The sequence below is a fragment of the Pleurodeles waltl genome, chromosome 4_1 (genome assembly GCF_031143425.1).
Source record: "Pleurodeles waltl isolate 20211129_DDA chromosome 4_1, aPleWal1.hap1.20221129, whole genome shotgun sequence".
Classification (NCBI taxonomy): domain Eukaryota; kingdom Metazoa; phylum Chordata; class Amphibia; order Caudata; family Salamandridae; genus Pleurodeles; species Pleurodeles waltl.
The window spans coordinates 856,808,008-856,835,560 of NC_090442.1; the positions used below are offsets into that span (position 1 = coordinate 856,808,008).

The following is a 27,553-nucleotide window of genomic DNA, read 5'->3' on the forward strand; positions in this document are numbered from 1 at the left end:
GTTATGCGTTCGTATTCCATTTTTTTTAGTATATGGTTTGGGCTCCCCGTAGTGCCACTGTTAGTTATTTGCAACCGTTTCTATGCCTATTACTGTTTACTAGTGTATACAATTAGTGTAATACTTAGCTCCTATCGGAAGGGTTACCCTTCTAGTATTCTGTGGTATTGTGTGACCAAAAATAAAGTACCTTTATTTTTTGTACAACTGAGTGATATCTTTCATGTGTGTAAGTGATGTGTGACTACACTGATTTTGCATGAGCTTTGCGTGTCTCCTAGATAAGCCTTGGCTGCTCATCCACAGCTACCTCTAGAGAGCCTGGCTTCTGGACACTGCCTACACTTCACTAAGAGGGGATGCTTGGACCTTTTATGAGGTGTAGTACCTTAGGTACCCACCACACACCAGGCCAGCTTTCTACAGCCGACCAATAGGACCTTTGCTATTTTATACTTTTCGTGACTACTTACTAGTGTATATTCTGTGTGTTCATACCTCCAGAGGGAGGTATACCAATGGTAGTCTAGTTTGGTGTGCCTATCATAAAGTACCTTTATTTTTGCAACACTGCGTGCTTCCTTTCATGTGTGATAAGTTATTGTGTGACTACTGTGGTATTGCAAGTGCTCACATGCATTCTGTGTAAATCTTGGCTGCTCACCACAGCTACCCTAGCGAGCCCTGCTTCTCTAGACAATGTAACACTATCAGATGATTGCCTGGACCCAGTGTAAGGTGTAACACCATAGGTGTCCACCACACACTGGGCCAGCTTCCTACAATGCCCATTGTTAAAGACTTTATCCCGTAATCATTATAGTGAGTTTTCTCTCAATTCTTGAAATGTTTAACATTTTAATGTAATCAGTGCACTTCCCTTGACAGGAGGCATCAACCACTGTTGCTCACTTGAGGATATCACTTGTTTTAATTTTGTTGTTTTTGCATGTGCAATTTGCATTCATAAGATGGTTTTACTGACGCCACTTGTCATTTATCTTTACAGAAAGTCAACTGAAAAAAAAACTTGCAAGCCTTCAAAATGAACTTGAGGTATGTTCATTTTTACCTCTCTTGTATCCATACCTTTCAAGTGTTTAGGAGCATCAGAATTGCAGTTGAGGGTCCTGAATTAGTGCCAATAATGTGACGTGGGCAAATCATAAATGTTATGAAGAGGATTTCAACAGATCTTCCTGTGCATTGTTGTTCCAAAGATGTATAGTGTAACTCCGTTCTCCCAATTTGATATTCTGCAAATCTTGTGGAAAACCATTATGTAAATCAGTGTTTCTGGCTCTTTGAGAGGAAGATGGTTAACATTTATTAAAGGCTCTTTGTGTGACGTTTGTCTGCTCAAGTGTTCCACCGACAACTTTGAACCCATGGCCTGTAGGCTTCATTCCGCCTTAGTTGATCTTCCAGATATTGCGCAATTTTAGATTAGTTTCAGTCTCTCCACTGCTCCCATTCCAATGGATGGCTATTTTGCTTCATGCTTTTCATTCTAACTAAAAACTAATATATTGTATAATGTAATGACATTTATATACCCATATTTGATTTAACAATCATTTTAAGATCAAATACTTAAACTACGAGTCGTGACTCCCATTTTGTTTGCAAATTCCTGTGTTATTAATGGCTATTTTTGTAACTGCAGATAAAGTTGAAGAAGCTGAAGGCATTTACCTTACCCTTCTGTTGCTATTAAAACTTCTGCATGTGCCTTGCATTTTTTTGCTCATATATTTTGTGTGTCTGACTGAATATACAGTGAGCCTTTTTTAGAGGATATCATGCTTGAAATACTCCACTGAGTAAAATGATAGTCCCTGAGAAGTAATGGTTATAAGAAGGCATAAGGGGGTCAGGGACAGTGACGCAATGACCGCAGTAAAGGAAAGATAGACTAATGTAGCAAATGAAGAATTTCCTTTTCTGTGAATGAGAAGCTGCAAATGCAGGAGAGAGAACCAGGAAATTGACAGTTAGTTTGATTTTATTTTGGGGTTAACCATATGGGAATGAAAGGAGTGAGAAGGCACTTAGGGTTGATAGCAAAATGTAAATGTATATTTTTGTATTCATTCTTATAAAAATCAGTCAATGTTATGAAAACATCTAGAATTACAACAGTAGTCCTGTGATTTTCTATCCTTGGAATCCTGATGAACCATGGACAGACAGACACCAACCCAGTTTGGAAGTTTTGAGGGTTCTTTTATTAGTGCTATTTAAAGGACAACAGATTTTTGAGAAAAAATAGTTCCTTGGCGTGTCCTTCCTGCTGGTTGTGTCCCATCTTCTAATAACTGCAGTCCCCTCCTTCGCTGGAGTCTTGTGATAAAAGGCCGATCAGTGACCCTTGGAGAAACACAGCAATAGTTTGAGTAGATGGAAAGAAATCCCAAGTCAGTCTCCCACCACCAAACCGCAGTGCACTGATTTCCTATGTGTGTGTTCCTTTGTTACCCTTGCATTCAATTCCCTCAAGTTGTGCCGCTCCCTCTGTTGTATATAATAAAACACACCTAGTGACTGTAGCTATTCTTGCAAGCACTAAGTAACCAGATGCATGCACACTTGCCTGAAGCCACCGCCTTGGATTGGACCGCAGCAGCTGGAACAAAGTGCTTTCCTCTCTGGTCGCTGGTTTGGTGGAACAGGGAGTCTTCTTTTCTTATGCCCTCCAAGCCTCATTCTCCCTCTGTCTTCTTTTTAAAGATTGTCTCCTGGGTTTTCTCCTGCCGACTCCAGGTCGCCCAGGTCTGCTGCCAAGTTTTCTCAGGTATTCAGTGTCCTCACTCTCTCTGGTTTCCTCACTTGTCAGCATCCTCTCTTCACTGCAATCCCCTGCCTCTTTCCAGCCTCGTTCTTCATATCATGGCCCCAGTTTCCTCATGACCATCAGGGCCCGGCCACTAGAAGGTTTCCTTTTTAAGGCTCTGAGGCTTTTACAGCGGCCATATCGAAATTTTCACAGTTCCAATCGAGTATGTGGTTACAACACCTCCCTTCTTGAGATGGCTGATGGGGCCACAGGATACACATAAAAAGATAAAAAGTTCATTTTAGTTTGGATCTTCATTAGGCTATGACTGGTCTGAAAAAAAAAAGTTGAAGTGCTAAGGACCAACATAGGAATCAAGCATTAGAATGTTTATTGCCAGTTAACCAAACCAAAGGAGCATGAACGCTGAGTAAAATAAAGGAACAAAGAGGTACCCCAGCAGATAATATTGGATAGCTTCCACAGCCCATTTTATTGCCAAACATTCTTTTTCAGTGGTGGCATATTTAGTTTCTCGTGGCAGAAACTTCCGGGTGATATAGAAAACAGCCCCTCCAACCCCCTCTGACCAGCCGTCTCAGGTTGGGATAGTACTACTAGTATTACTCAAAAGCATCTGTTTGTAAGGCAAACAGATTTTGGAAAGTAGATTTGACAGAAGAGAAGCCAATTGCAGAAAAAATGGCTATAAACCTTCTATAATATACTACCAATCCTAGAAAGGACCTGACATATTTTTTTGTTCAGAATTGGGGTATGTCTTTATTTGCTCTTACTTTATCACCCTAGAGACAGATGACACCAGTCTGAATTTGGTAACCCAAATAATGGACAGAGTCAGTGACAGGTTACACTTTTCTGGATTTGCAGTGAGACCAACTTCTCTGAGTGTCCTAAAAACAGCATCTTCCAAGTTGGGCTAAAGACAACAATATCATCTAGGTACGCAGCTGCATATTGGCAATGTGGGCTAAAGATTTGATTAATTGGATGTTGGAAAGTTGCCAGCGCACCGTGAAGTCCAAAGGGTAGGACCTCAGTCTGGTAGAAGCGGAAAATGTGGAGAAATACGTTTTTTCTTTGGCCCTTTTAGTTAGTGAAATCTACCAATAACCTTTTGTTGAGTTCAGAGTGGATAGGTTTTGAGCTTTTCCTAATTGTGTTGTTTCATCTACCATTGGCATAGAATAAGTATCAAACTTGGATATGTTATTGAGTTGGCAGAAATACAGAACGTGAGGGAGCAATTAAGTTTTGGTACCAAGACACAAGAGAAACCAAGCACTATTTGTGGGTTGTATGATTGCTTCCTTTAACATATTGTCAACTTCCTTCTCCACTGCCACTCGCCTTGCTTCAGGGATTCTATAGGGCCATAGGCCAATCAGTCAGTTTCCTTCAGTAACAATATCATCTAGACCAGATGTGTCTTTTGGGGTTTGCCTGAAAATGTGTCTGTAAATGTGTCAAGAATTTCTTGTACTTGTTTATCCTGTTCTCTACTAATATGCAATTCAAAGTTTACTCTACTAACTTCCCTGAGTTGTTGGGTAGGGACAAAGTGGATTTTTAGAGGTTGGGAATCAGTAATAAACAGTGCACCTATTTGTGGGACATTCTCGCTTACTGGTTCCTCCCACTTCTTTAGGTTTAGGTAGGAAAGTACCCTCTTTTTGGCATGGTATTCCATACTTTTTGCCTGCTGTCAGTGTATTTTGACTGTGTCCACTGGGATCCTGCTAAACAGGACCTCAGTGACTGTGCTCTCTCCCCTAAATTTAGTTGCTTAGACTTGGCACACCCCACAATTGGCATACTGGTGCCCCCATAAAGGCCCGTAGTATATGGTAACTAGGTACCCAGGGCATTGGGGCACCAGGGGTCCCCCATGGGCTGCAGCATATATTATACCACCCATGGAAGCGCATGCAAAATGTGTCTGCAGGCCTGCCTTTGCAGCCTGCGTGAAAAAGGGGCATACATCCTTTCACTACAGGTCACTGTAAGTCACCCCTGTGGCAGGCCTCCTAGCCCAGAGGGCAGGGTACAAGTACCTGTGTGTGAGGGCACCTCTGTGTGAACAGAGGTGCCCCTACAAACTCCATCTCCATTTTCCTGGACTTCGTAAGTGCAGGTAAGCCATTTTACACTTGTATTGGACATAGGTCACTACCTGTGTACAGCTACATAATGGTAACTCCGAACCTGGCATGTTTGGTATCAAACATGTCAGAATCATACTCCAGTACTATTGCCAGTATTGTTTGTATGATTCCATGCACTCTGGGGTCTCCTTAGAAGACCCTCCACATTGCTCCTACCAGTCTTCTTGGGTTTCCCGGGCAGCCCACGCTGATGCCACCTCACAGACAGGTTTCTGCTCTCCTGCTGCTTAGCTTGCTCAAGCAGAGGAAGGCAGAACAGAGGATTTCCTTTGGGAGAGGGTGGCAACACCCTCTCTCTTTGGAAAGAGGCGTTACATGGCTTGGGACAGGTAGCCTCCCCAAGCCAACAGTATGCTTTGAAGGGCACTTTTGATGCCCTCCTTGCATAAACCGGGTTGCACCAGTTCAGGGACTCCTGGAAATGGTCAGTGGAAAGGGGAGTAACCACTCCCCTGTGTATCACCACCCCAGGGGTGGTGCCCAGAGCTCCTCCAGGTCGCCACTTGATTCTGCCATATTGAATCCAAGGTGGGCAGAGGCCCCTGGGAGTGGCCAGGTCAGGCAGGTGCCGTCACAGCCCCCTCCTGATAGGTGGTCACCCTGCTAGGTGATCAACCCCCCTTCCTGGGCTAATTAGGGTCTCCCTCCCAGGTGGGTCTTCAGAATCGAAGTGCAAGATTCCAGCAGGATTCCTCTGCATTGTTTACTTCATCTTCTGGCCACAGGGACTGAAGCTGGACCCTCCAGGAACCAACAATCTGCAACTCCAGTGGTGACTCCACTTTGCAACATTGTTTTTCCGGCAATGTTTCTCCTGCTCCTGCCAGTAACTGCAACCTTTCCCTGGCTGTGCATCCTCTGAGGGTGACGAGTCTTCAGCCTGAACAAGAAGCAAGGAGTAATCTCCCTTGGAGTGAAGGAGTCACTCCCCTGCATCCGCAGACATCAACTGCAACGACGTCCCGCTGCATGGATCTTCTCTCCTGCAGAACTGCGTGGATCCTGCAACACAGGTGGTGGGCTGGAGTGGTCCCCTCGATCCTCTTTAACAGCTATCTAACTTGGGAGCCCTTGCCTCTCGTTGTAGGACAGTACCCCTGTACACCGCGACTCTTGCAACTACCAAGGCTTGTTGGCTCATCTTCCAAGGGATCTTCAGGCTCATGTAGCCCCGGCCTCCAGCACTCTTCCCTGCAAAGCACAGTCTCCTACCTGGTGCTCCACTTCTCTCCAGGTGTGCTGAGTGGGCCTCACTGCGACTCTTGTGCCTGCTGCCTGTGAGTTTCCTGTGGTGGCTGCATCCTCGTCTTCTGACTCTCCTCAGTGCTGAAGGTCACCAGCGACTCCCCTCCTTGGGTTGAGTCCTCCTGGACCTTGCTGGTCCAGGCAGCTCTGCAACTCTTCATCTGCGACTTTTGCCTTTGCCAAGGCTTGTTGGTGGTTTTCCAGCAGCAATGACGTACTGCAACTCTTCTTCTGTCGTGGGAAATTGCCTGCATCTCTTTTGGAACTCTTCTTCTGCTCCAGTGCTGCACAGCTGACTTGTCGTCCTCACTGTCGACCTGGTCCTGCATCTCCAGAAGGGTGGGTAGTGGCTCCTGCCACAACTGGACACTCTAACTTAAACTAGATTTGGTCCCCTTCTTTTGCAGGTTCTCTTGTGCCAGGATCCACCTTTGGTTTCTTCCATTCTTGCTTGGGTCTCGCACAGTCCTTTTCCTTACCTGTGGATTTGGGGAACTGCCAGGTACTTACCTCTTCTCTCCTGGTCGCTGGGGGGGCGCCCTGGTACTAACCTTTTGAGGTTCCCAGTTCCTCTAGCTCCCCTGTATAGATTCCATTTCCTTGGGTGGGTACTGCCTCTCACATTCCACTCACTTAGTATATGGTTTGGACTCCCCCCAGGGCCTTCACTATTTTTGCGATTGTTTTTACTGTTTCTATTGCTTTCTATGCTAATCACTGACTTCTAATGTGTGTAGATTAGTGTGCTTACTTACCTCCTAGTGGAGTATTGCCTATACAGTATTTTAGTATTTGTGTTACTATAATAAAGTACATTTATTTTTATAACACTCTGTGGTTCTTTCATGTGTGTAAGTGCTGTGTGTCGTGGCATTGCATAAGCTTTGCAAGTCTCCTAGATAAGTCTTGGCTGCTCTTCCACAGCTACCTCTAGAGAGCCCAGGCTTCCTAAACACTGTTTACACCTCACTAATAGGGGATACCTGGACCTGGTATAAGGTGATAACAACATAGGTGCTCATCACACACCAGGCTAACTTCCTACAGTTTACATTAAATATTTGTTTCCTTTTCATTTAATGAGGTACCAACATATAATATGTGACTGGGATAGGCTGTTTCAGCATGGTAAAGTGTCTGTGACACTTTGCCAACAGTTTTATTCGAGGACAGCAATAATACTAATACTTTATCCCCCTGCTGGAACTCTTGGAGTTAAGGTCTCCTATCATCTATGATTTGTTTGCTTTTTTGGGGATTTCTCGAGGTTTACTTGAACTTTCTCCCAGAGGTCAGTGGTACTGGTTTTTAGTTTGGCTGCATAATCGAGTAAATCCCTTCCTCCATTCTTTGCTTCCTCCCAGTGTTCGGCAGCCATGTCAAGTAGAGTAAGGGGTTGTCAGTAATGAACAGTAATGAACAGTAACTCATTTGGGGAAAACCCTGTAGAACATTGGACGTGGCAGCAAATGGCAAAGAGTACTAAAGGGAACTTTTTATTCCAGTCAGATCCAGGTTCTATCACCATTTTCTTTAATTTTGTCTTAATGGTTTGGTTGTACCTCTCCACTAAACATCGCCTGAGCCACTACTGAGGAGGTAACACTGGTCAAGTGTATGGCTTCATGGCACCTGGTAGCGTAGTCAACTAGAACAGCGATATATTGATATCCTTTAGAGGAAGGTATCAAGGACCCACTAGGTCCATTCCAACTCTTGATAATGAAAGGTCAATAATGGGAAGGGTTCAGAGGGATGTTTCAGCTTCACTAGTGGGGTTGAATAATTGCCACCTTTTGCAGGGAGCACAATACCTTCTAACATCGGAATACACCCTTGACCAATAGAATCATCTCAACTGGTACTCCTCCGTCTTCTCCTGCTTGTAGTGTCTTCTCCCTACCTGGCAATGTGCTTAGGTCAAAACTTGTTGACGACAACAAAGGAAAACTAACAACTGAATTCTCTTATCATTCACTTTTGTGTTGACACAATACAACAACCATTTGGGCATTAAAAATAGGGTCCTGACTGGTTACAGTCTTCCTTTTGTGCTCAGACTCAAGCCTGAGCTAGATTGTTGTCATCTCTTAGCACCACCCTGAAACTGTGCTGGTGTTCCTGATCTCCATCTGTGAAGGAAAATGCAGAACGTGTGTTACTTTTGTAATTTCTAGCAAACACTTGCTTATCGTGTCGTTTCTCTAATTTTGACTTCTTTCTTTTAGGCGTACTTGGGTTTATGTCCTTCTCCTTAAAGTGATACATGAATTAGGTTTCGTGGTACATTTCAGAGTGCCCCTGACATAGGCTGAGTTTTTTTTTTTTTTATCTACGTTAGGTTTAAAGTCAGAAGATTGGTGGTAAACACGTGCCAACTCTTTGGCTATGGTAACAGTTACATTAGGATGTTGTTTGATCCAGGCCCTGATGGACCCTGGCAAGGCCTCTAAAAACTATTCTAGATACATTTTCTTGATGATTTCCTCTGACGTGAAGTGGTTGGTTTTAACCACTTTTTTCCTAGGTATAGCAGACTATAAAACCAGGCTCTAGGATTATCGTTGGGTCCCCACTTCTTGTTTTTGAACTTCGCCTGGTCAAATTCTGGGTCATACCCCAAGCCTTCTAGTACTATCTTTTTATGTCTGCACATAGTGTCATTCCCAAAGGGCTAGCAGTGGTTTGTACTTCTCCGGAAAAAAGAGAAGCGATGTATTGTGTCCTACGTTCAGGAGGCAGTAGCAACCACTCTTTAAAAATGAATTTTAAAAAGATCTAGGTCCTGTTCTACTTGGTACTTTTGTAGGAACGTACTAGGTGCAGATGTGTACTTTAGCATTAGCAGTTGCGTCTGTTAACTTTGAGATGGCTGTATCTTGTGCCAACTGGTTACTGGCTATTAGAATAGCTTGCGATTTTAAAGCAGTCTGCAGATTCCTTCTATCTTGTTGTGCTGCCGGGGCCTGTTGTTCTACTATAAGCTGCAAACATCTTTGTCCCTCTGCCAACTGTTTTACCATGTCTTCTGTGGTTGAGATAGGTCTGTCGCCTTGGGATATTAAAATCCCACTTCAAACACCACTGTAGAAGGGACAGATAGACACCGACCCATTTTGGAAGTTAAGAATGTTGTTTTATTAGTGCACTATGAGGGAAAACATATTGTTGGGAAAAATAATGCCTTGGTATGTCCTTCCTGTTGGTTGTGTCCTGTCTTCTAATAACTGCAGTCCCCTCCTTCCCTGGAGTCTTTGTGATACAAGGTGGATGATCCTAGGAGAAACATAATAATAATATAAATAAAAGTAGTCAGAAATGTATCTTAAGTCAGTCTCCCACCCACAAATTTCAGTGCAGTGGTTTCCCATTCCTTTGTGACCCCTGCATTCAGTTATCACAAGTTGTGGTGCTCCCTCTATTGTATATAATACAACACACCAAGTGACTGTGACTGTTCGTGCAAGCACTCAGTAACCAGATATGTGCCCACTTGCCTGAAGGCACTGCCTTGGAGTCAGGCCGTGGCTGCTGGAACCAAAGTGCTTCCCTCTCTCCGGTCACTGTGTGTGTGGAACAGTGAGTCTTCTTCCTGATGCTCTCCGATCCTCGTTCTCGCTGCCCATCTTTTTTCTGGTTGCCTCCTAGGTTTACTTCTGCCGGCTCCAGGTCACCCGGATCTGCTGCCAAGATGCTCTGGTGTTCGTTGTCCTCACTCTCTCTGGTTTCGTTGGCGTCCTCTCTTCAGTACAGTCCCCTGCCTCTTCCCAGCCTCGCTCCTCATATCACAACTACTTTTATTGACTATTCTATAGTACAGATTTAAGTTAGTGCTGTGAAAATCAGCTTAGTGATAAAGCTATCTTGTTTATTATCAGAAAGGCTATAAACTACAAATGTCATATGCTGAATGGAAGGAAAGTTGTGAATTTTGTGTAACGTTTAGGAGGAAATAGATTTGATTTTTGATAATGAAGCATGTGATTGTCTTTTGCTTATTTTTAAAGAACCACATCATATTTGTTTTCTATTTTCCATTTTTTTTAATTTATTTTTTTACAGAGTGCACAGCTGTCCACCGGTGGCCGTGATACCCGCTTTTTGCGTGATGAAATCCGTCAGCTCGAGAAACAGTTGGAGCACAAGGACAGGGAGCTTGCAGAAATGGAAAAAGAGCTTGAAAAAGAGAAAAAGAATAATGAACAAGTGAGTAAAATATTTGCCCACTGCAGGTTTCTGGTAGAAAAGGGCCCTCGTCATAACTCAATGTTCGATGGCATCTGTCGCTGTAGATACGCATGTTTTGCAATAGCTCGCCATCTGGTGTTGGGCCGGAGTGTTACAAGTTGTTTTTCTTCGAAGAAGTCTTTCGAGTCACGGGACCGAGTGACTCCTCCTTTTGTCTCCATTGCGCATGGGCGTCGACTCCATCTTCGATTGTTTTTTTTCCGCCATCGGGTTCGGACGTGTTCCTGTCGCTCCGAGTTTCGGAACGGAAAGATAGCTAATTTCGGAAGATTTTCGTCGGTATTGTTGCGTTCGGGATCGGCGTAGTTAGATACAACACCGCATCGAAGATCGAAGAGCTCCGGTGCCCTTCGGGGTAGTTTTTCGATCCCCCGTCGGGGCCTGGTCGGCCCGACCGCATGCTGAAGAACGCCGATGGAACGGACCCCGTTCCGTTTCTGCCCCAAATGCCACAATAAATACCCCTATACAGACCAACACTTGGTCTGTAACCTGTGCCTGTCACCTGAGCACAGTGAAGACACCTGCGAGGCCTGTCGTGCGTTCCGGTCCCGGAAAACACTCCGAGACCGTCGAGCCAGAAGACTTCAGATGGCGTCCGCGCCGACAGCCCACCGAGAGTTCGAGGAACAAGAAGAGGAAGGTACCTTCTCGATCCAAGAATCGGACTCCGAAGGATTCGACGAGACACAAACCGTGAGTAAGACGTCGAAAACCACACAGAGGAAGATTTACAAGGCCCAGGGGACGCCACTGCCATCAGGCCATGGCTCCACCCATAAATTCGGTGACTGACCGTCGGCACCAAAAAAGGCCCAAACAGTGCCGAGATCGTCCGACTCCGGTCGAGACACCGGCACGCAGCCTTCTCGCGACCGAGAAAGTGCTGGAGACAAGCCTCGACACCGAGATGCCGGTGTGGACACGGCTCGACGCCGAGACAGCGGCACCGAAGAAGATCGACGCCGAGAGGCTTCGGCCCCGAAAAAGAAAAAAGTCACCTCAGAGCCGAAAAAACACGCAGACAGGGTTTCGGTGCCGAAACAAACTGCAAGCGACCCAGCTTCAGGCTCTTATACAGAAGAGCACTCGCTAACCTCCCAAATGCAAAAGCATAGGTTTGAGGAAGAGCTACAATCAACTGATGTGGACCATACGCAAAAGCGTATTTTCATACAGCAAGGGACAGGAAAAATAAGCACCCTTCCCCCCATTAGAAGAAAGAGAAGGTTGGAGTTCCAAACTGAACAGACACCACAACCAAAAGTGGTGAAAAGAGTTACCCCACCACCCTCTCCTCCGCCCGTGATTAACGTCTCACCAGCACAAACTCCATCACACTCCCCAGCTCACACCACCATAAGCCAGGGTGACCAAGATCAAGACGCATGGGACCTATACGACGCCCCAGTGTCAGATAACAGTCCGGAGGCATACCCTACGAAGCCATCTCCACCAGAGGACAGCACCGCGTATTCTCAAGTAGTGGCTAGAGCAGCACAATTTCACAACGTAAGCCTCCACTCAGAACATGTCGAGGATGATTTTTTATTCAACACACTCTCCTCCACCCACAGCTCATACCAAAGCCTGCCTATGCTCCCTGGTATCTCCGGCACGCAAAAGAAATCTTTAAGGAGCCGGTCAAAAGTAGGGCTATCACACCAAGGGTGGAAAAAAAGTATAAGGCGCCTCCTACAGACCCGGTTTTCATCACTACACAGCTGCCACCAGACTCTGTCGTTGTAGGAGCAGCTAGGAAAAGGGCCAACTCCCACACATCTGGAGATGCACCACCCCCAGATAAAGAAAGCCGCAAGTTCGATGCAGCTGGTAAGAGAGTCGCAGCACAAGCTGCAAACCAGTGGCGCATCGCGAACTCCCAGGCACTACTTGCGCGCTATGACAGAGCCCACTGGGACGAGATGCAACATCTCATTGAACATCTGCCCATGGACTTACAAAATAGGGCAAAACAAGTGGTTGAGGAGGGACAGACCATTTCCAACAACCAGATCCGCTCCTCCATGGACGCTGCAGATACAGCTGCACGGACAATTAATACATCTGTAACTATCAGAAGGCATGCATGGCTCCGAACGTCTGGATTTAAACCAGAGATTCAACAAGCAGTTCTCAATATGCCTTTTAACGAAAAAGAACTGTTCGGTCCAGAAGTGGACACAGCGATTGAGAAACTCAAAAAAGATACGGACACTGCCAAAGCCATGGGCGCACTCTACTCCCCGCAGAGCAGAGGCAATTACAGCACATTCCGTAAAACACCCTTTCGAGGGGGGTTTCGGGGTCAGAGCACACAAGCCAGCACCTCACAAGCAACACCGTCCAGTTACCAGGGACAGTATAGAGGAGGTTTTCGGGGACAATATAGAGGAGGGCAATTCCCTAGGAATAGAGGAAGATTTCAGAGCCCCAAAACCCCTACTACTAAACAGTGACTCACATGTCACTCACCCCAACCACACAACACCAGTGGGGGGAAGAATAAGTCATTATTACAAAGCATGGGAGGAAATCACTACAGACACTTGGGTTCTAGCAATTATCCAACATGGTTATTGCATAGAATTTCTACAATTCCCTCCAAACATACCACCAAAAGCACAAAATTTGACAACACACCATTCCAATCTCCTGGAGATAGAAGTGCAGGCACTATTGCAAAAGAATGCAATCGAATTAGTGCCAAACACACAAATAAACACAGGAGTTTACTCACTGTACTTTCTGATACCAAAGAAGGACAAAACGCTGAGACCAATCCTAGACCTCAGAGTAGTGAACACTTTCATCAAATCAGACCACTTTCACATGGTCACACTACAAGAAGTATTGCCATTGCTAAAACTACACGACTACATGGCAACTTTAGAACTCAAGGATGCTTATTTCCATATACCAATACACCCATCGCTCAGGAAATACCTAAGGTTTGTATTCAAAGGAATACATTACCAATTCAAGGTACTGCCTTTCGGATTAACAACCGCGCCAAGAGTCTTTACCAAATGTCTAGCGGTGGTCGCTGCACACATAAGAAGGCAGCAAATACATGTGTTCCCATATCTAGACGACTGGCTAATCAAGGCCCATTCGTTAATAGAGTGCTCAAATCACACAAATCATATCATACAAACCCTCTTCAAACTAGGGTTCACCGTCAATTTCACAAAATCCAAAATTCTGCCGCGCAAGGTACAACAATACCTGGGAGCCATCATAGACACATCAAAAGGAGTAGCCACTCCAAGTCCACAAAGAATTCAAAATTTCAACACCATCATACAACGCATGTATCCAACACAAAGGATACAAGCAAGGATGATACTACAACTCCTAGGCATGATGTCTTCATGCATAGCCATTGTCCCAAACGCAAGACTGCACATGAGGCCCTTACAACAGTGCCTAGCATCACAATGGTCACAAGCACAGGGTCACCTTCTAGATCTGGTGTTAATAGACCGCCAAACTTACCTCTCGCTTCTGTGGTGGAACAACATAAATTTAAACAAAGGGCGGCCTTTCCAAGACACAGTGCCACAATACGTAATAACAACAGATGCTTCCATGACAGGGTGGGGAGCACACCTCGATCAACACAGCATACAAGGACAATGGAACGTACATCAAACAAAACTGCATATAAATCACCTAGAACTTCTAGCAGTTTTTCAAGCACTAAAAGCTTTCCAACCAATAATAGTTCACAAATACATTCTCGTCAAAACAGACAACATGACAACAATGTATTATCTAAACAAGCAAGGGGGGACGCACTCCACGCAGTTAAGCCTGCTAGCACAAAAGATTTGGCGTTGGGCAATTCACAACCAAATTCGCCTAATAGCACAATTTATACCAGGGATCCAAAATCAACTCGCAGACAATCTCTCTCGAGATCACCAACAGGTCCACGAATGGGAAATTCACCCCCAAATTCTGAACACTTATTTCAAACTCTGGGGAACACCTCAGATAGACTTGTTTGCGACAAAGGAGAACGCAAAATGCCAAAACTTCGCATCCAGATACCCACACAAACAGTCCCAAGGCAATGCCCTATGGATGAACTGGTCAGGGAGATTTGCTTACGCTTTTCCTCCTCTCCCTCTCCTTCCTTACCTGGTAAACAAACTCAGTCAAAACAAACTCAAACTCATATTAATAGCACCAACTTGGGCAAGGCAACCCTGGTACACAACGCTGCTAGACCTATCAGTAGTACCCTGCATCAAATTGCCCAACAGGCCAGATCTGTTGACACAGCACAACCAAAAGATCAGACACCCAGACCCAGCATCGCTGAATCTAGCAATCTGGCTCCTGAAATCCTAGAATTCGGGCACTTACAACTTACCCAAGAATGTATGGAATGCTTAAAACAAGCCAGAAGGCCATCCACCAGGCACTGCTATGCAAGTAAATGGAAGAGGTTTGTTTGCTACTGCCATATTAATCAAATACAACCATTACACACAACTCCAGAACATGTAGTGGGTTACTTGCTTCACTTACAAAAATCTAACCTGGCTTTCTCTTCCATTAAAATACACCTTGCAGCAATATCTGCATACCTGCAGACTACCTATTCAACTTCCCTATATAAAATACCAGTCATTAAAGCATTCATGGAGGGCCTTAGGAGAATTATACCACCAAGAACACCACCTGTTCCTTCATGGAACCTAAATGTTGTCCTAACTAGACTTATGGGTCCACCTTTTGAACCCATGCACTCCTGCGAAATACAGTTCCTAACCTGGAAGGTGGCATTTCTCATCGCCATTACTTCCCTAAGAAGAGTAAGCGAGATTCAGGCGTTTACAATACAGGAACCTCTTATACAACTACACAAGAATAAGGTCGTCCTAAGGACCAATCCTAAATTTTTGCCAAAGGTTATTTCACCGTTCCATCTAAATCAAACAGTGGAACTTCCAGTGTTCTTTCCACAGCCAGATACCGTAGCTGAAAGGGCACTACATACATTAGATGTCAAAAGAGCATTGATGTATTACATTGACAGAACAAAAAACATCAGAAAGACTAAACAACTATTTATTGCATTTCAAAAACCTCATGCAGGAAACCCAATATCAAAACAAGGTATAGCCAGATGGATAGTTAAATGCATCCAAATCTGCTACCTTAAAGCTAAACGACAGCTGCCCATTACACCAAGGGCACACTCAACCAGAAAGAAAGGTGCTACCATGGCCTTTCTAGGAAACATCCCAGTGCAAGAAATATGTAAGGCAGCCACATGGTCTACGCCTCACACATTCACCAAGCACTACTGTGTAGACGTGTTATCCGCACAACAAGCCACAGTAGGTCAAGCTGTATTAAGAACATTATTTCAGACTACTTCCACTCCTACAGCCTGATCCACCGCTTTTGGGGAGATAACTGCTTACTAGTCTATGCAAAACATGCGTATCTACAGCGACAGATGCCATCGAACTGAAAATGTCACTTACCCAGTGTACATCTGTTCGTGGCATCAGTCGCAGTAGATTCGCATGTGCCCACCCGCCTCCCCGGGAGCCTGTAGCAGTTTGGAAGTTACCTTCAACTATTTATATATGTATCATCTCAACCTTAAATACGTGCATACTTCGTCACTCCATTGCATGGGCACTATTACTACAATTCAACTCCTACCTCACCCTCTGCGGGGAAAAACAATCGAAGATGGAGTCGACGCCCATGCGCAATGGAGACAAAAGGAGGAGTCACTCGGTCCCGTGACTCGAAAGACTTCTTCGAAAAAAAACAACTTGTAACACTCCGGCCCAACACCAGATGGCGAGCTATTGCAAAACATGCGAATCTACTGCGACTGATGCCACGAACAGATGTACACTGGGTAAGTGACATTTTCATTTTAATCCACTATAAGCTATTTTCTGTGATGTAAATGGAAATTTAAATATTGGGCATATTAATATGTTCAGCTTGCTTTTAGAAAAAAGAAGGCAAAGATGACTTCCGCTCTTAAAAAGGAAATAGAACCACGTACAAAAAAACAGTTCTGGAAAAATTCTTTACCGTGCTCAGGTGCAAACCTTTGTGCAGCTTCGATATGAAAAGGATTTAAACCTAGCTCATGGACAACTTAAAGGATTGCTAGTACTTTTAAGTAAATTTCATACAGTAAAATTCCGGACTGCAATTGAATGCCATTTATATTCAATATAAATTTATCCTCCAAACAATGAATTTAAAAACGAAATTCGTGTTCTTCTGTACATTGTGTATGGAACACTAGGCTCTTTCAATTTAGACAGGAAACTATTAGATGTGTCATAGAGATAAGACTGCACATATCTACTCCCAGTAAAGACAACAGTTGTGAGTTTCCAGATACAGTGAAGACTAATGTACAGTGGTTTACACAATGTCAGTGCAAATCAGTATGTATGTAAGGTTTGTAAGATTTACATTACTTTTTACCAATGTCCTTGTAAAAAAAGAAATGTAACAGTCACAGAGTAGCAGTACGCAGGTTCCAGCAATGATATTGAGGGAAATGTCTTGACCTGTGTCTTAACATATAGCATGAGTAACTAGTAGCAGGTACTTTACCTGCTTCTGCCTGTTGTATCTCACTTCCTGCAAGAATGTATTTAATCTCTGCAGTTTCCAAATCTAGATTAATCCAGAGATTAAAATTGCAGAATCGTGAGTCGCAGCTATGTGTAACTCAATCTTCAGTATAATTACCCAGAAAGGTGTTTGTAGGCTGGTCACGATATGGATGCCCCTCGTGGAACTAAATAGCATAGCAGAGAGCAAATTCCCAATTAAAAGACCACGACTCTACTAGCAAAAACATTTTGCTTCATCTGCTGGGTAATTGTCAGCTGTTGATGCTAATGATAGGGTGATGGTGTGTTTTCTGGTTGGTTATAAGAATCAAATCATTCTCTGCTAGGTTGACTCACCATTTATTTTTCAAGGGACACAAGGACAGCAGCAGCATTGTTGGGAAATCTCCAAATTGAAAAGACGTGAATATTTGCAGATTTGCTAAAAGAAATGTTATACAAATGGTCTGTAAGATTCAGCTGCTCCATTCAATAAACGGCAGGCCAAACATTCCTCAAAATGGTCCAGCCAAAGCCTGGGGAAATTAGGAGTAATTAATTGTGAAGGTAAATTTGATTTAAGAGAGCACATCAGGTTTAGAAACATGTAGTATAATTTTGAAAAGAAACTGCTGTTTGTGTACATGGTCTTCTGAACTTCCTCCACACGAAGGAGTTTTGTTTTGGACGGCTCCGAATTATATGCCAAATATACTCATGATGGTAAACTGTTGCTGCAAGTTGTTAATGTTTCCATATATTATGTAAATTCTTCAAACTAATTATTGTTTATTATGTTTTAGCTTGCTCTTCGAAATGAGGAAGCCGACAATGAAAGCAGCAAGTTAAGAAGAGAGGTTGGCAATAAGATTTTTTTTTTTTTTTTTTTTTTGTTTTTTCTTCATTGTATATTAAAATAAAGAGCTTTTTTCCCTAGGGCCACTTTTCTTTTCAGAAAATGTACAGTATGGTCCCATAAGCAACGTGGTTCTTTGCACGTAAGTTGAATAGTTTTGTAGGTGTTAAATGGTAAGTACTGCAAGAGAACCACATTACTTAAGAGTGGTTGTAAAGTGTAATATTTACTATGGTGGTCTAAGCATTCCTGGAAGTAATATTGTTTGCCCAAAGAGAACTTCAGGAAATTAAATAGAAAGAAACCTTTTTCTGTCTACGTTTGCAGTTGCAAATGTTGATTTTGGGTGCACGTTGCCTCCATGCCAAGCTGTATACACTTGTGATGCCTAATGGGATGTGTTGACCTATGATGGCAAGAAGGACATATTGTGCCTGACCCAAACACCTGACAGGTGTTTATAAACTGCTTTTCATTTGCATTTGTGAACATCAGGCAGGGGAGCTACACAACTGGGGATAATATTGGCAGCCCCATAATATAGATGTATGTTGAGGACAAATTTTACTGAGACAAATTGTTCTGTCCTTTATCAATGATCAGTGCTGGTACCAGTGTTGCTTCGTCTCTGCACCTGCCCATATAATCCTCTTGGTAGATATTTTCTTTAAACTTAATGGTGGGATGTACAGTGTGTTAAATTATATTATTTAGTTAGTTAACACAGATAGAGATTACCGGATTGTCCAGACTGAGCTTTGTGTTTTTTCTGTATTTATTGAAACCAGTAGAATAAAAAGAAGGTAACATTGAAGTGCTCATTCTGAGTGTCCCAGTGATCTTGATGAGGCTAGTAATGGAAGTTAGTGGACCCTCTAAACGTACAAGTTGTAGTGTTTCACTGGGACATTGTGAAACACCACAGGTGTGATTTGATGCAGAAACACTAATTCAAGGAGTTTATTCGCCAAAATCATATAATAGGGAGTATTACTGTTGTTTCTCCCCCTACCACCAAACCCCTCCCAGTTACTGATATCAGAAACTTCAACAATATCATATAGAAAGAATATGTGATCAAGCGCCCCTTTCCTGGCAATACTGTCTTCCGTTGTATTAAGGACTAGAAGGCTAGAATAGCAAGACAACTGCTTTTTGACTTAAAATGTGGCTTCACACTTGGTGGACGATTCACATCAGATATTATGTTAATTTAGAGCACTCTTGCCCAGTTTCACCCACTTAGCCAAGAGCTCATAGTCGGTGAAGTAGAACGATAAAGGTATTTTCAATGAGAATGTTCAGAAGTGAATGTTTCATGTGGTGATACTGAAAGAGCACCATCGATTTCTTTATCCAACTATTTTATTTGCTTGGAGTCATATTTACTTGAGATCAGTGGAAAATACCATTCTTCTGTTATCAGGAGGTTTTAAGTACCTAACTGTCTTTTAGTTAAATGAGGTTGATGGTTCTAGATAGGGCTTAAAATAAGTAATGAACTAAAAAACAAGTCCTACACCACCATGAATATCAGCATGCTTTAGAGCCTAACCTGTGTGAGAAAACAAATCCGTATCTGTAATATAGTATTAGATTATTACCTGTAGAAATAATATGAATATAATGGAGTGCCATTTGCAACTTGGGGACAGGCTAAAGTAAGTTCATTTTCTAAACTGCCAAATAGATGTACTGCAGCTATAATTTTACAGTTTAAATGGGGATCATCATATGTGTCTGTGATTTTTTTAACCATTAACATTGGCTCTTTATTAATTTTGTTGCCAATTTGTGTGCCAATTGCATAAGAAGATAAAATACATGAAAAGGGAGTTTAGCTACAGATTAAGATAACTAACACAGTTAAGCTCTAAACCAAATGTATAAACCAGTGTAGGGCATTTTTCTATAACAAACCTTTGACCGTGCAGCATATTGTAAAATTAACTTGGTATTCTCATAATTACATTTACTGTTTCTTGAAATAAACAAATGCTTTTTTTTATGTTAACATTTTTTTTGCCTTTTGTTTTGATGGTATTATTTTGCAACTTTTGCATTTTCATTTCTAACTGTAATCTGCTATTTTCCTTTACTTTCATTTTTAATTTGGAGAAAAAACTTCTAAAGAGAAAGGTAAGGAACAAGGCATTTTGAAACTTGGACTCACTAATGACATCCATCTAGGTGTAGGTGTGTTTATCATTTCTGTAAATAGAAGTGCTTTCTGTTCCCAGTGTTAGTTGCTTGATTATTTCTTGCAGATTGAAAATTGTGCACAATTTTTTTTTTTTTTTACTTTGCCAATAGAATGAACAACTCAGACAGGATGTCAATGACTACCAGAGACAAATCGATTCCCAACGGGAAACTCTCATGTCACGTCGAGGTGGAGATGCTGACTACAGGGCCCAGCTGTCCAAAAAGAATTTGGAGCTTGTTCAGTATCTTGATGAAATTCAGGTCAGTACCTTATGTTGCTAGTGAGTGTTGAAAAACACTTCAGTTGGTGAGTGCAAGTTTTTATATCTTATTATATACAAACTTTTCTATTGCATGATAGAATCTAACTGAAGCTAATGAAAAGCTGGAACTTCAGAACCAGGAGATGACTAAGAACCTGGAAGAATCTGTTCAGGAAATGGAGAAGATGACAGATGAGTATAGCAGAATGAAACTTGTCGTGCAACAAACTGATAGCGCCATGGACCAATTACGAAAAGAAAAAGAACAATACAGACTTCAGGTAAGAATTGGATATTCCTGGTTGTAATTTGGCCTAATTTGGTTCTACTGTGTTTTTGTATATAAGTTAAGTTACTGGAGCAGTATCAGCAAATCAGTTTCAGGAATAGGTATTTAAGAAGATTTGATAACCCCCATTTTCAAATAAAATAACTGCTTGGAAATATACTTTTATCATCCACAGAAAAAAAAAATCTCGGCTTTTCAACATAGTATGTTGTAAATCATGACATTGTATTTAAAATGCTCCTGGCACAATCTTGTCACCATGTACAAGAGATACTTTCCTGTGTAATGGGGCAAGGGATCTTTTTAAGTGTGAAATATTATTTTCACTTATTATCTGGATGCCTGGCTGGTTGTGGATATGTCACCACAAGCATGTAAGGACGTCTTGTGTGTAGATGTGTAAATGTAAATGGATTCGAAGGATGGCATGGTTCATTGTATTCAACCATCTTGGGTGTTGATCAGTAATCACCATGCCTTGACTCGTGGACTAGTCTGACGCATTATTTCTCATTCAGTCATATTTCACTGGTAACAGAATAGTGGGAATCCTAGGACTTTGTTCTCTATCCCTCTGTCCAACTGTGGGTATGGAAGAGTTTTTCTTGGCTAAGTGCTGATGTATTCTGTTTCCTTCTCTGCTCATTGTAATGGCTTGTCTTCCTGCTGGTGCAATCCTAGTTTTGTGGGAGACACTCTCACCAACCAAAAACCCCAGACCAACTGAACACACTTTTTGGTGGCATTTCCATGCATTCCTTTCCTCACGATCCTCAGAGATGGGTAAGAGTGCACTGCTTCTCTATGTATCAACCCCACTGTTGTTTCCCCGTTGTCTGTGGCATGATAGGTTCAAATCAATATCCTTACCCATTATTGATTGGTCTATCATTTCTGAAATCACAGGCAACTAACAAAGTTTGTAACTTCGACAGATTTTAATTCAGCAGTCTCCTTTTTTAATTTCTCAGAACAAATTGTGGATTAGTCTCAGTTAGTGTCTCACCTGTGAGCCTTCCGTGTCCAGCAGGGTTGCCTCCCTATCAGAAATGCAGTTTCTGCAGAAACAATGCTTACAGAGAACTGCCCCTTCTATGGAAAACATCAGCCATTAGTTGTAATTGGTAAATATTAAAACCACACACAGCTAAAGGTCTATGGTGTTTTGAAAAGTTTACCTTTGTTCTAACCGTCATGGATTTCACGTTATCTGTCCATCAGGAGCTTGACTAGGAAACAAATCTCTTCCTGTCTTTTCATTTCTAACCCTTGTTTGAGACTGCTCTTTAACACTAAGAGAGTTAAAGCTGGTTTGTTCTTACCTTGCACATCTAATAGCAAAGCCAGCAAATTGATGGATGCTGCCTTCAATCCACTAAATACTGTAATCAGGATTCTCCATGTAATGAACAAAAATAATAATTTTCAAGTGGGAGACTTAATTTCTAATTAAGATGTTGTATTTCCCTTCTATGTCTGCAGTGAATTGGAATGGTGTTCCCCTCTTTATAGTAAACCAAATAAAGGTGTCTGTAAGGTTTAATAATTAATATCCATTATGTTAGTAGACATGTCTTCTCCCTTTTTCGCAAAACTGTCTTTGTAACTTCAATTACTCCAGTATTGGACCTTTCATAGAGTCACATGCTTGAATCCTTCCCCATCGTCGAGATGGGAGTCCCCGGTGTAATACAGAAGTTATGCCGAAGTGCATATAAATATTAAGTGAATTAGGCCTTAAAATCAGAAACACATCACAGTTGTTTTGTAAATAAGGACCAAACTCTAATGCCAACCAATCAGACCACACCATCCTCTAGAACCCTCCTGTGAGGAGCTGACTTCCCTCAGATTTTCCACTGCACGTTGTGCTTAGGAGTCTCCTCTGAACTCTGCTCAGTATTTCTCTCAGATAATCTGTTCTGAGGAATTTGGATTATCTTTTCCCTTCAGAAATTCTTACATTTGGGTGCTTCAAACCGACAACCATGTCAGAGACACCCAAGAAAAGGCTTTTTAGAGCCTGTGCTACCTGCATGAAGAAGAGGCTGCATGTGTATGACCAGCATAAGGACTGCATATACTGTCTATATCCTAACCATAAATCCAGAGACTGCAAGGTATTTAGGACATTTTCTGCGTAGACCCTAAAGGACAGAGAGGGTCGTCTTCTCATTTGTGGCTACAAAAATAAAATCCAGAGACAATCCGGTCTCTGATGAGGACATTGCCTCCTCTTCTATGTCTGTCGTCAAGACACCCATGAAGAGACATGTTGAGGAAATGTCAGCCACTCACGAACCACCTAAAAAAGCTCCAAAAAAGTAATCCGAGGCTTCCTCAAAAATATGTAGCCCATCAAAAAAGAGGAAATCAAAGGGTTCAGATTACAAAAAATCTGGAAAGAAAACCATCTCTGATTCCCCAACGCCGCCTCTCAGAATAAAGCATACCTTCAAAAAGCCAGCCTCTGCACCGTCGACGGGACCATCATCGGCGGTATCTCCATCGACGGCCCATGCCTCAACGACGACATCTACCGTCATCACAATGTCTATGTCAATGGCAGCTACATCTGAATCCTCATCGACCGTCTGGTCATCCTCGTTGACGGGGTGCCCTATTTCCTCACCACCACTATAGTCTTCGTTGACGCTGCTCGTCTTGTCGATGATCTCCCGTCGACGCTTCTGTCGATAGAACACTTGTCAGCACCTCCACAGACGACAGCGGCCTTACAGATGACAGCCACATCGACCGTTCCACCGTTTACTCCGCCTATATCGACAACACTCTCGTCGATGATGCCTCCGTCGATGATCACTTTGTCGACACCGCCACCGTTGATGACAACCCACCTTTCATCGACGATCAAGATAACAGCAAAGAAACCCTCTACCTTAGGTCTGTTCTCGTCGACGAAGTAGGTTAGTCAAAAAAAGGTCAAAAAGTATCCCTTGACCCCCTCAATTACATCTCCTAGTAAGCTGTTGAGTCTGCTACCTTCGAACCTTTTGGATGAAGAGGACTCAGAGGAGAATGGACTCTGTGGGGTGGCCAGCAGTCCCTCTCAACTACGGGTCAAATGTCAGGAGTACTCAGATGATGATGACTCTTACTATGACCAGCAATATTACGAACAGCAACAACAGGGGCTGGTATTTCTCACTCCCGGCTTAGTGTTGGACTTGCAAGCAATGTTAGCAGATTATAGGGAGCGTTTTCCACCAATGCCTACATCATGCATCAGCCGATGATTCCCGCTATACCATCAACCCCTCAGCAGTTTCAACAACCACAGGTTATAACTCCTCCTAGACCTCATGCTTCTCCTCAGTCTGTACCTCAGCAGGGTCAAACTGCTTCGGATGAAGACGGTGAGGAAGGAGAAATCCATACACTGAATGATAAAAGGGATGAATATATCATTCTAGCACCTGCCTCTCCTACGACACCTATTGTGGAATCTCCTCCGGAGGATATCGGTGGCTTTCACAACCTGCTAGAAAGAGCAGCCACGCGATTTGATCTGCCGATGACTGCGACTCAGCAGGCTTGTTTCCTGTACGATTTCAAAGAACCTCACAGGAAAATGGTTAGGGCTATCCCAATATTTGACCATGTTTGGAGCCTGAGTTTGAAGATAATGCAGAACCCAGTGCTGCCTAAGTTAGACAAAAAAATACAAGTCCACAGATGATGCTCCTGCTTGACTCACCGGCCACCCAAAACCGGACTCAGTCATCTCACAGGCAGCACAGCAGCCTTCCAGGAATCCTTCTACACGGTTAACCACACCGCCAGATAAAGACGGGAGACGCCTGAATAACATTAGAAAGCGTTTTTCCTCATTGTCTGCCATTGTGGTGCGAGCTGCCAATTCTCTAGCGCTTCTTGGCAGATACGACAGACAGCTCTGGTCAGACATGTCTCACTGTTTGGAAGAACTCTCGGAGAGTTCCAAGATTGAGGCAAAAAAGTTGCTCATGGAGGGACAACGTTCCTCGGCGGAAATCATAGACTGTGCACTTGACATCACTGCCATGGGCTTTAGGCTGCTTGCTGGATCTGCTGTTTTAAGACGTCAAGGGTGGCTCAAAGCCCCTAATTTTTTAACCAAAGTTCAGACAAAAATTCTAGATCTTCCCTACGACGGAGAGGTGCTATTTGGGAAGCCTGTCGATGACGCTCTTCAGACCATGAAGTCAGACACTGAGACTGCCAGATCATTAGCCACTCTGCAGAATAGGAAAGTACCTTTTCGTGGAGCCAGGGGAACAGGATAACCTGCCTTTCGTGGAGGATATCAGCACTATAGATTTCCATCATAATCCACCACTTTCCACACTTCTAGACCCCAGTATCAGCAGAAAGAACCGCCCGCAGCAGCTTACACCAGACCCTATCACAAAGACAAGTCTGGAATACAATCTAAAGAAACTACCCTTAGACAATGACTACCTTCAGCCGGTTCTCTCCCACTCTTCCCCTACAGTCTTTCACGGAATATTAAAACATCATATTCAGCGCTGGCGTCCGATAACCAAAGACAAATGGGTGCTAGATGTAATTCAATCTGGACACCTCTTAAAATTAATTCAGATTCCCTTCAATAACGCCTCCACCCCAGGTTCGACAAAGTCATCTTCGTCTGCTCAGCTTAGAAGTGGAGACCATGTTGAGCAAAGGAGCAATAGAAGTTGTACCCTATTCCCAGAGAGGGAAAGGTTTCTACTCCTGTTTCTTCCTCATTCTGAAAAATCTTGCTTATGGAGGCCAATCCTGGACTTGCAAGAGCTAAACAAATACCTCAATAATCAAACATTCCGGATGGTCACGCTACAAGACGTCCTACAACTTCTGAACAGAGCAGACTATATGTCTTCCTTAGACCTTCAAGATGCATACTTCCATATTCCCATTCACCCAATACACAGGATTCGTGCTGGACGGCAGACACTTTCAATTCGAGGTACTTCCCTTTGGGCTAAGATCAGCACCGCAAATCTTCACCAAATGTTTGGCTCCAGTCACAGCCTACCTGAGAAGAAAGAGACACCGGATTTTTTCTTATCTAGATGACTGGCTAGTGAAAGTTCCTGATGCCCAGTCAGCACGCAGGTCCGTCAAGGCAACCCTACGCCTTTTCGAGGATCACTACTATAACCTTCGACTCGGATAGCCTTCCTGGGGGCTATCTTGGACACGCAACAAACCAAGGCCTACCCAACACTGGGCAGGCAAAACAAGCTAATCTCCCTAGCGAAACGAATCCAAAGAAAAAAGTATCTTTCAGTTTGAAAATATAAATCCTTATTAGGGATGATGTCATCTTGTATAAACCTCATTCACCACGGTCAACTTCATATGTGTCCAATTCAAGAGGAACTAGACAGGCAATGGAAACAAGCTCAAGGATCCTTTGAGGACATGATCCGAATCACTTCGCTTAGGATAGCTTCTCTCGATTAGTGGACAGTTCCCGAAAACATTTCACGAGGTCTACACTTCTAACCACTGATTCCTCCATTAACCGTAACAATGGATGCATCAGTGACCGGATGGGGTGCATGCCTACAGGGCCCTCAAGTGAGCGGCAACCGGCCCCCCTCTCACCATCTCTTTCACATCAACCTTCTCAAGCTAAGAGCAGTGTATTATGCTTTGCACGCTTTCCTCCCAAGTATTCAAGGATCAACAGTGCTTGTCAGGATGGGTACTACCACCACAATGCACTTTCTCAACAACAACTCGTTCCCACCTACTGTCTCGAGAAGCGCAAACCATTTGGAGTTGGTGCACCTACTCCATTGCACATAACAGCTGAGTATGTCCCAGGCCTGCAAAATACCATTGAGGATTAGTTGAGCGGGTTGACAACATCTCTTCACGAGTGGGAGTTAGACCAGCGGACACTGGATGGAATATTCTACCAGTTGGCAAAACCAAATCTGGATCTTTTCACAACCTCCCAGAACGCCAAATGCAATATTACACAAGTTGGCGTCACCAACAAGGATCATGGGGGGGGATGCATTTTTGATCACATGGTCAGGGATTTATGCATACGCCTTTCGCCCAATTCCTCTCCTCTCAAGGGTAATCAGGAAAATAAAGTGGGAACTTTCATAGATTCACATGCGACCCACCCATTTCTCCTGGGGAGCTCACCTTCATTCTCTCAGTAGATCTATATTACAGCACTAATGCTTGGAAAATCTGAGGGAAGTCAGCTCCTCACAGGAGGGTTCTAGAGGGTGGTGTGTCTGATTGGTTGGCATTAGAGTTTGGTCCTTTTTATACAGAGCGATTGTGAAATGATTCTAATTTTAAGGCCTAATGCACTTAATCTTTACATGCACTTGGGCATAACTTCTGTATTACACCGGGGACTCCCATCTCGACGAGGAAGGATTCAAGCATGTGAATCTATGAAAGTGTCCAATACTAGACAACTACAGTTACAGGTAAGTAACTTATTTCTTCTGTAAAATGATTCTCTTTCAGTGAGAACCAGCAGGGAGTTGACGTTGGCAAAATAAACCAGCTTTCTCCATCCAGTGGCTTCCACTAAAGTGTCCAAGAAAATGCTGTTGAGAGCCTGTGAAATAATATTCTATACAAGCTACCCTTCCCATCAGTTAAGACAAAGCAGACTGTCCCATTTATTTTTTCTTCTGAAAGGCCAGTTGAACTGTTTGAGCTAGGTTTGATTTAAAAGTTATACATTGAAGCCACAGTGCTACATGTAATTGTTTTAAATATTGTTCCTTTTGTCCAGTATTTAATATTTTATAGTTCTCCAGTATTGGATCTTTCATAAATTCACATGGTTGAATCATCCCCGGCCCTTGAAGTGGGAGTCCCATGG

At 43.2% G+C, this 27,553-nt stretch overlaps 1 protein-coding gene across 2 annotated transcripts in view; it reads left to right on the forward strand.

Moving 5' to 3' along the window:
• Positions 1-27,553, forward strand: part of CEP290 (centrosomal protein 290) — a 1,276,764-nt gene that overhangs the window by 137,476 nt on the left and 1,111,735 nt on the right. For both annotated transcript variants that reach the window (XM_069229617.1, XM_069229618.1), the window contains 5 exons: positions 1,010-1,056; positions 10,270-10,413; positions 17,873-17,926; positions 20,239-20,391; positions 20,492-20,674. In XM_069229617.1, coding sequence (XP_069085718.1) covers positions 1,010-1,056; positions 10,270-10,413; positions 17,873-17,926; positions 20,239-20,391; positions 20,492-20,674 — 581 coding nt within the window. The remainder of the gene's footprint in view (positions 1-1,009; positions 1,057-10,269; positions 10,414-17,872; positions 17,927-20,238; positions 20,392-20,491; positions 20,675-27,553) is intronic.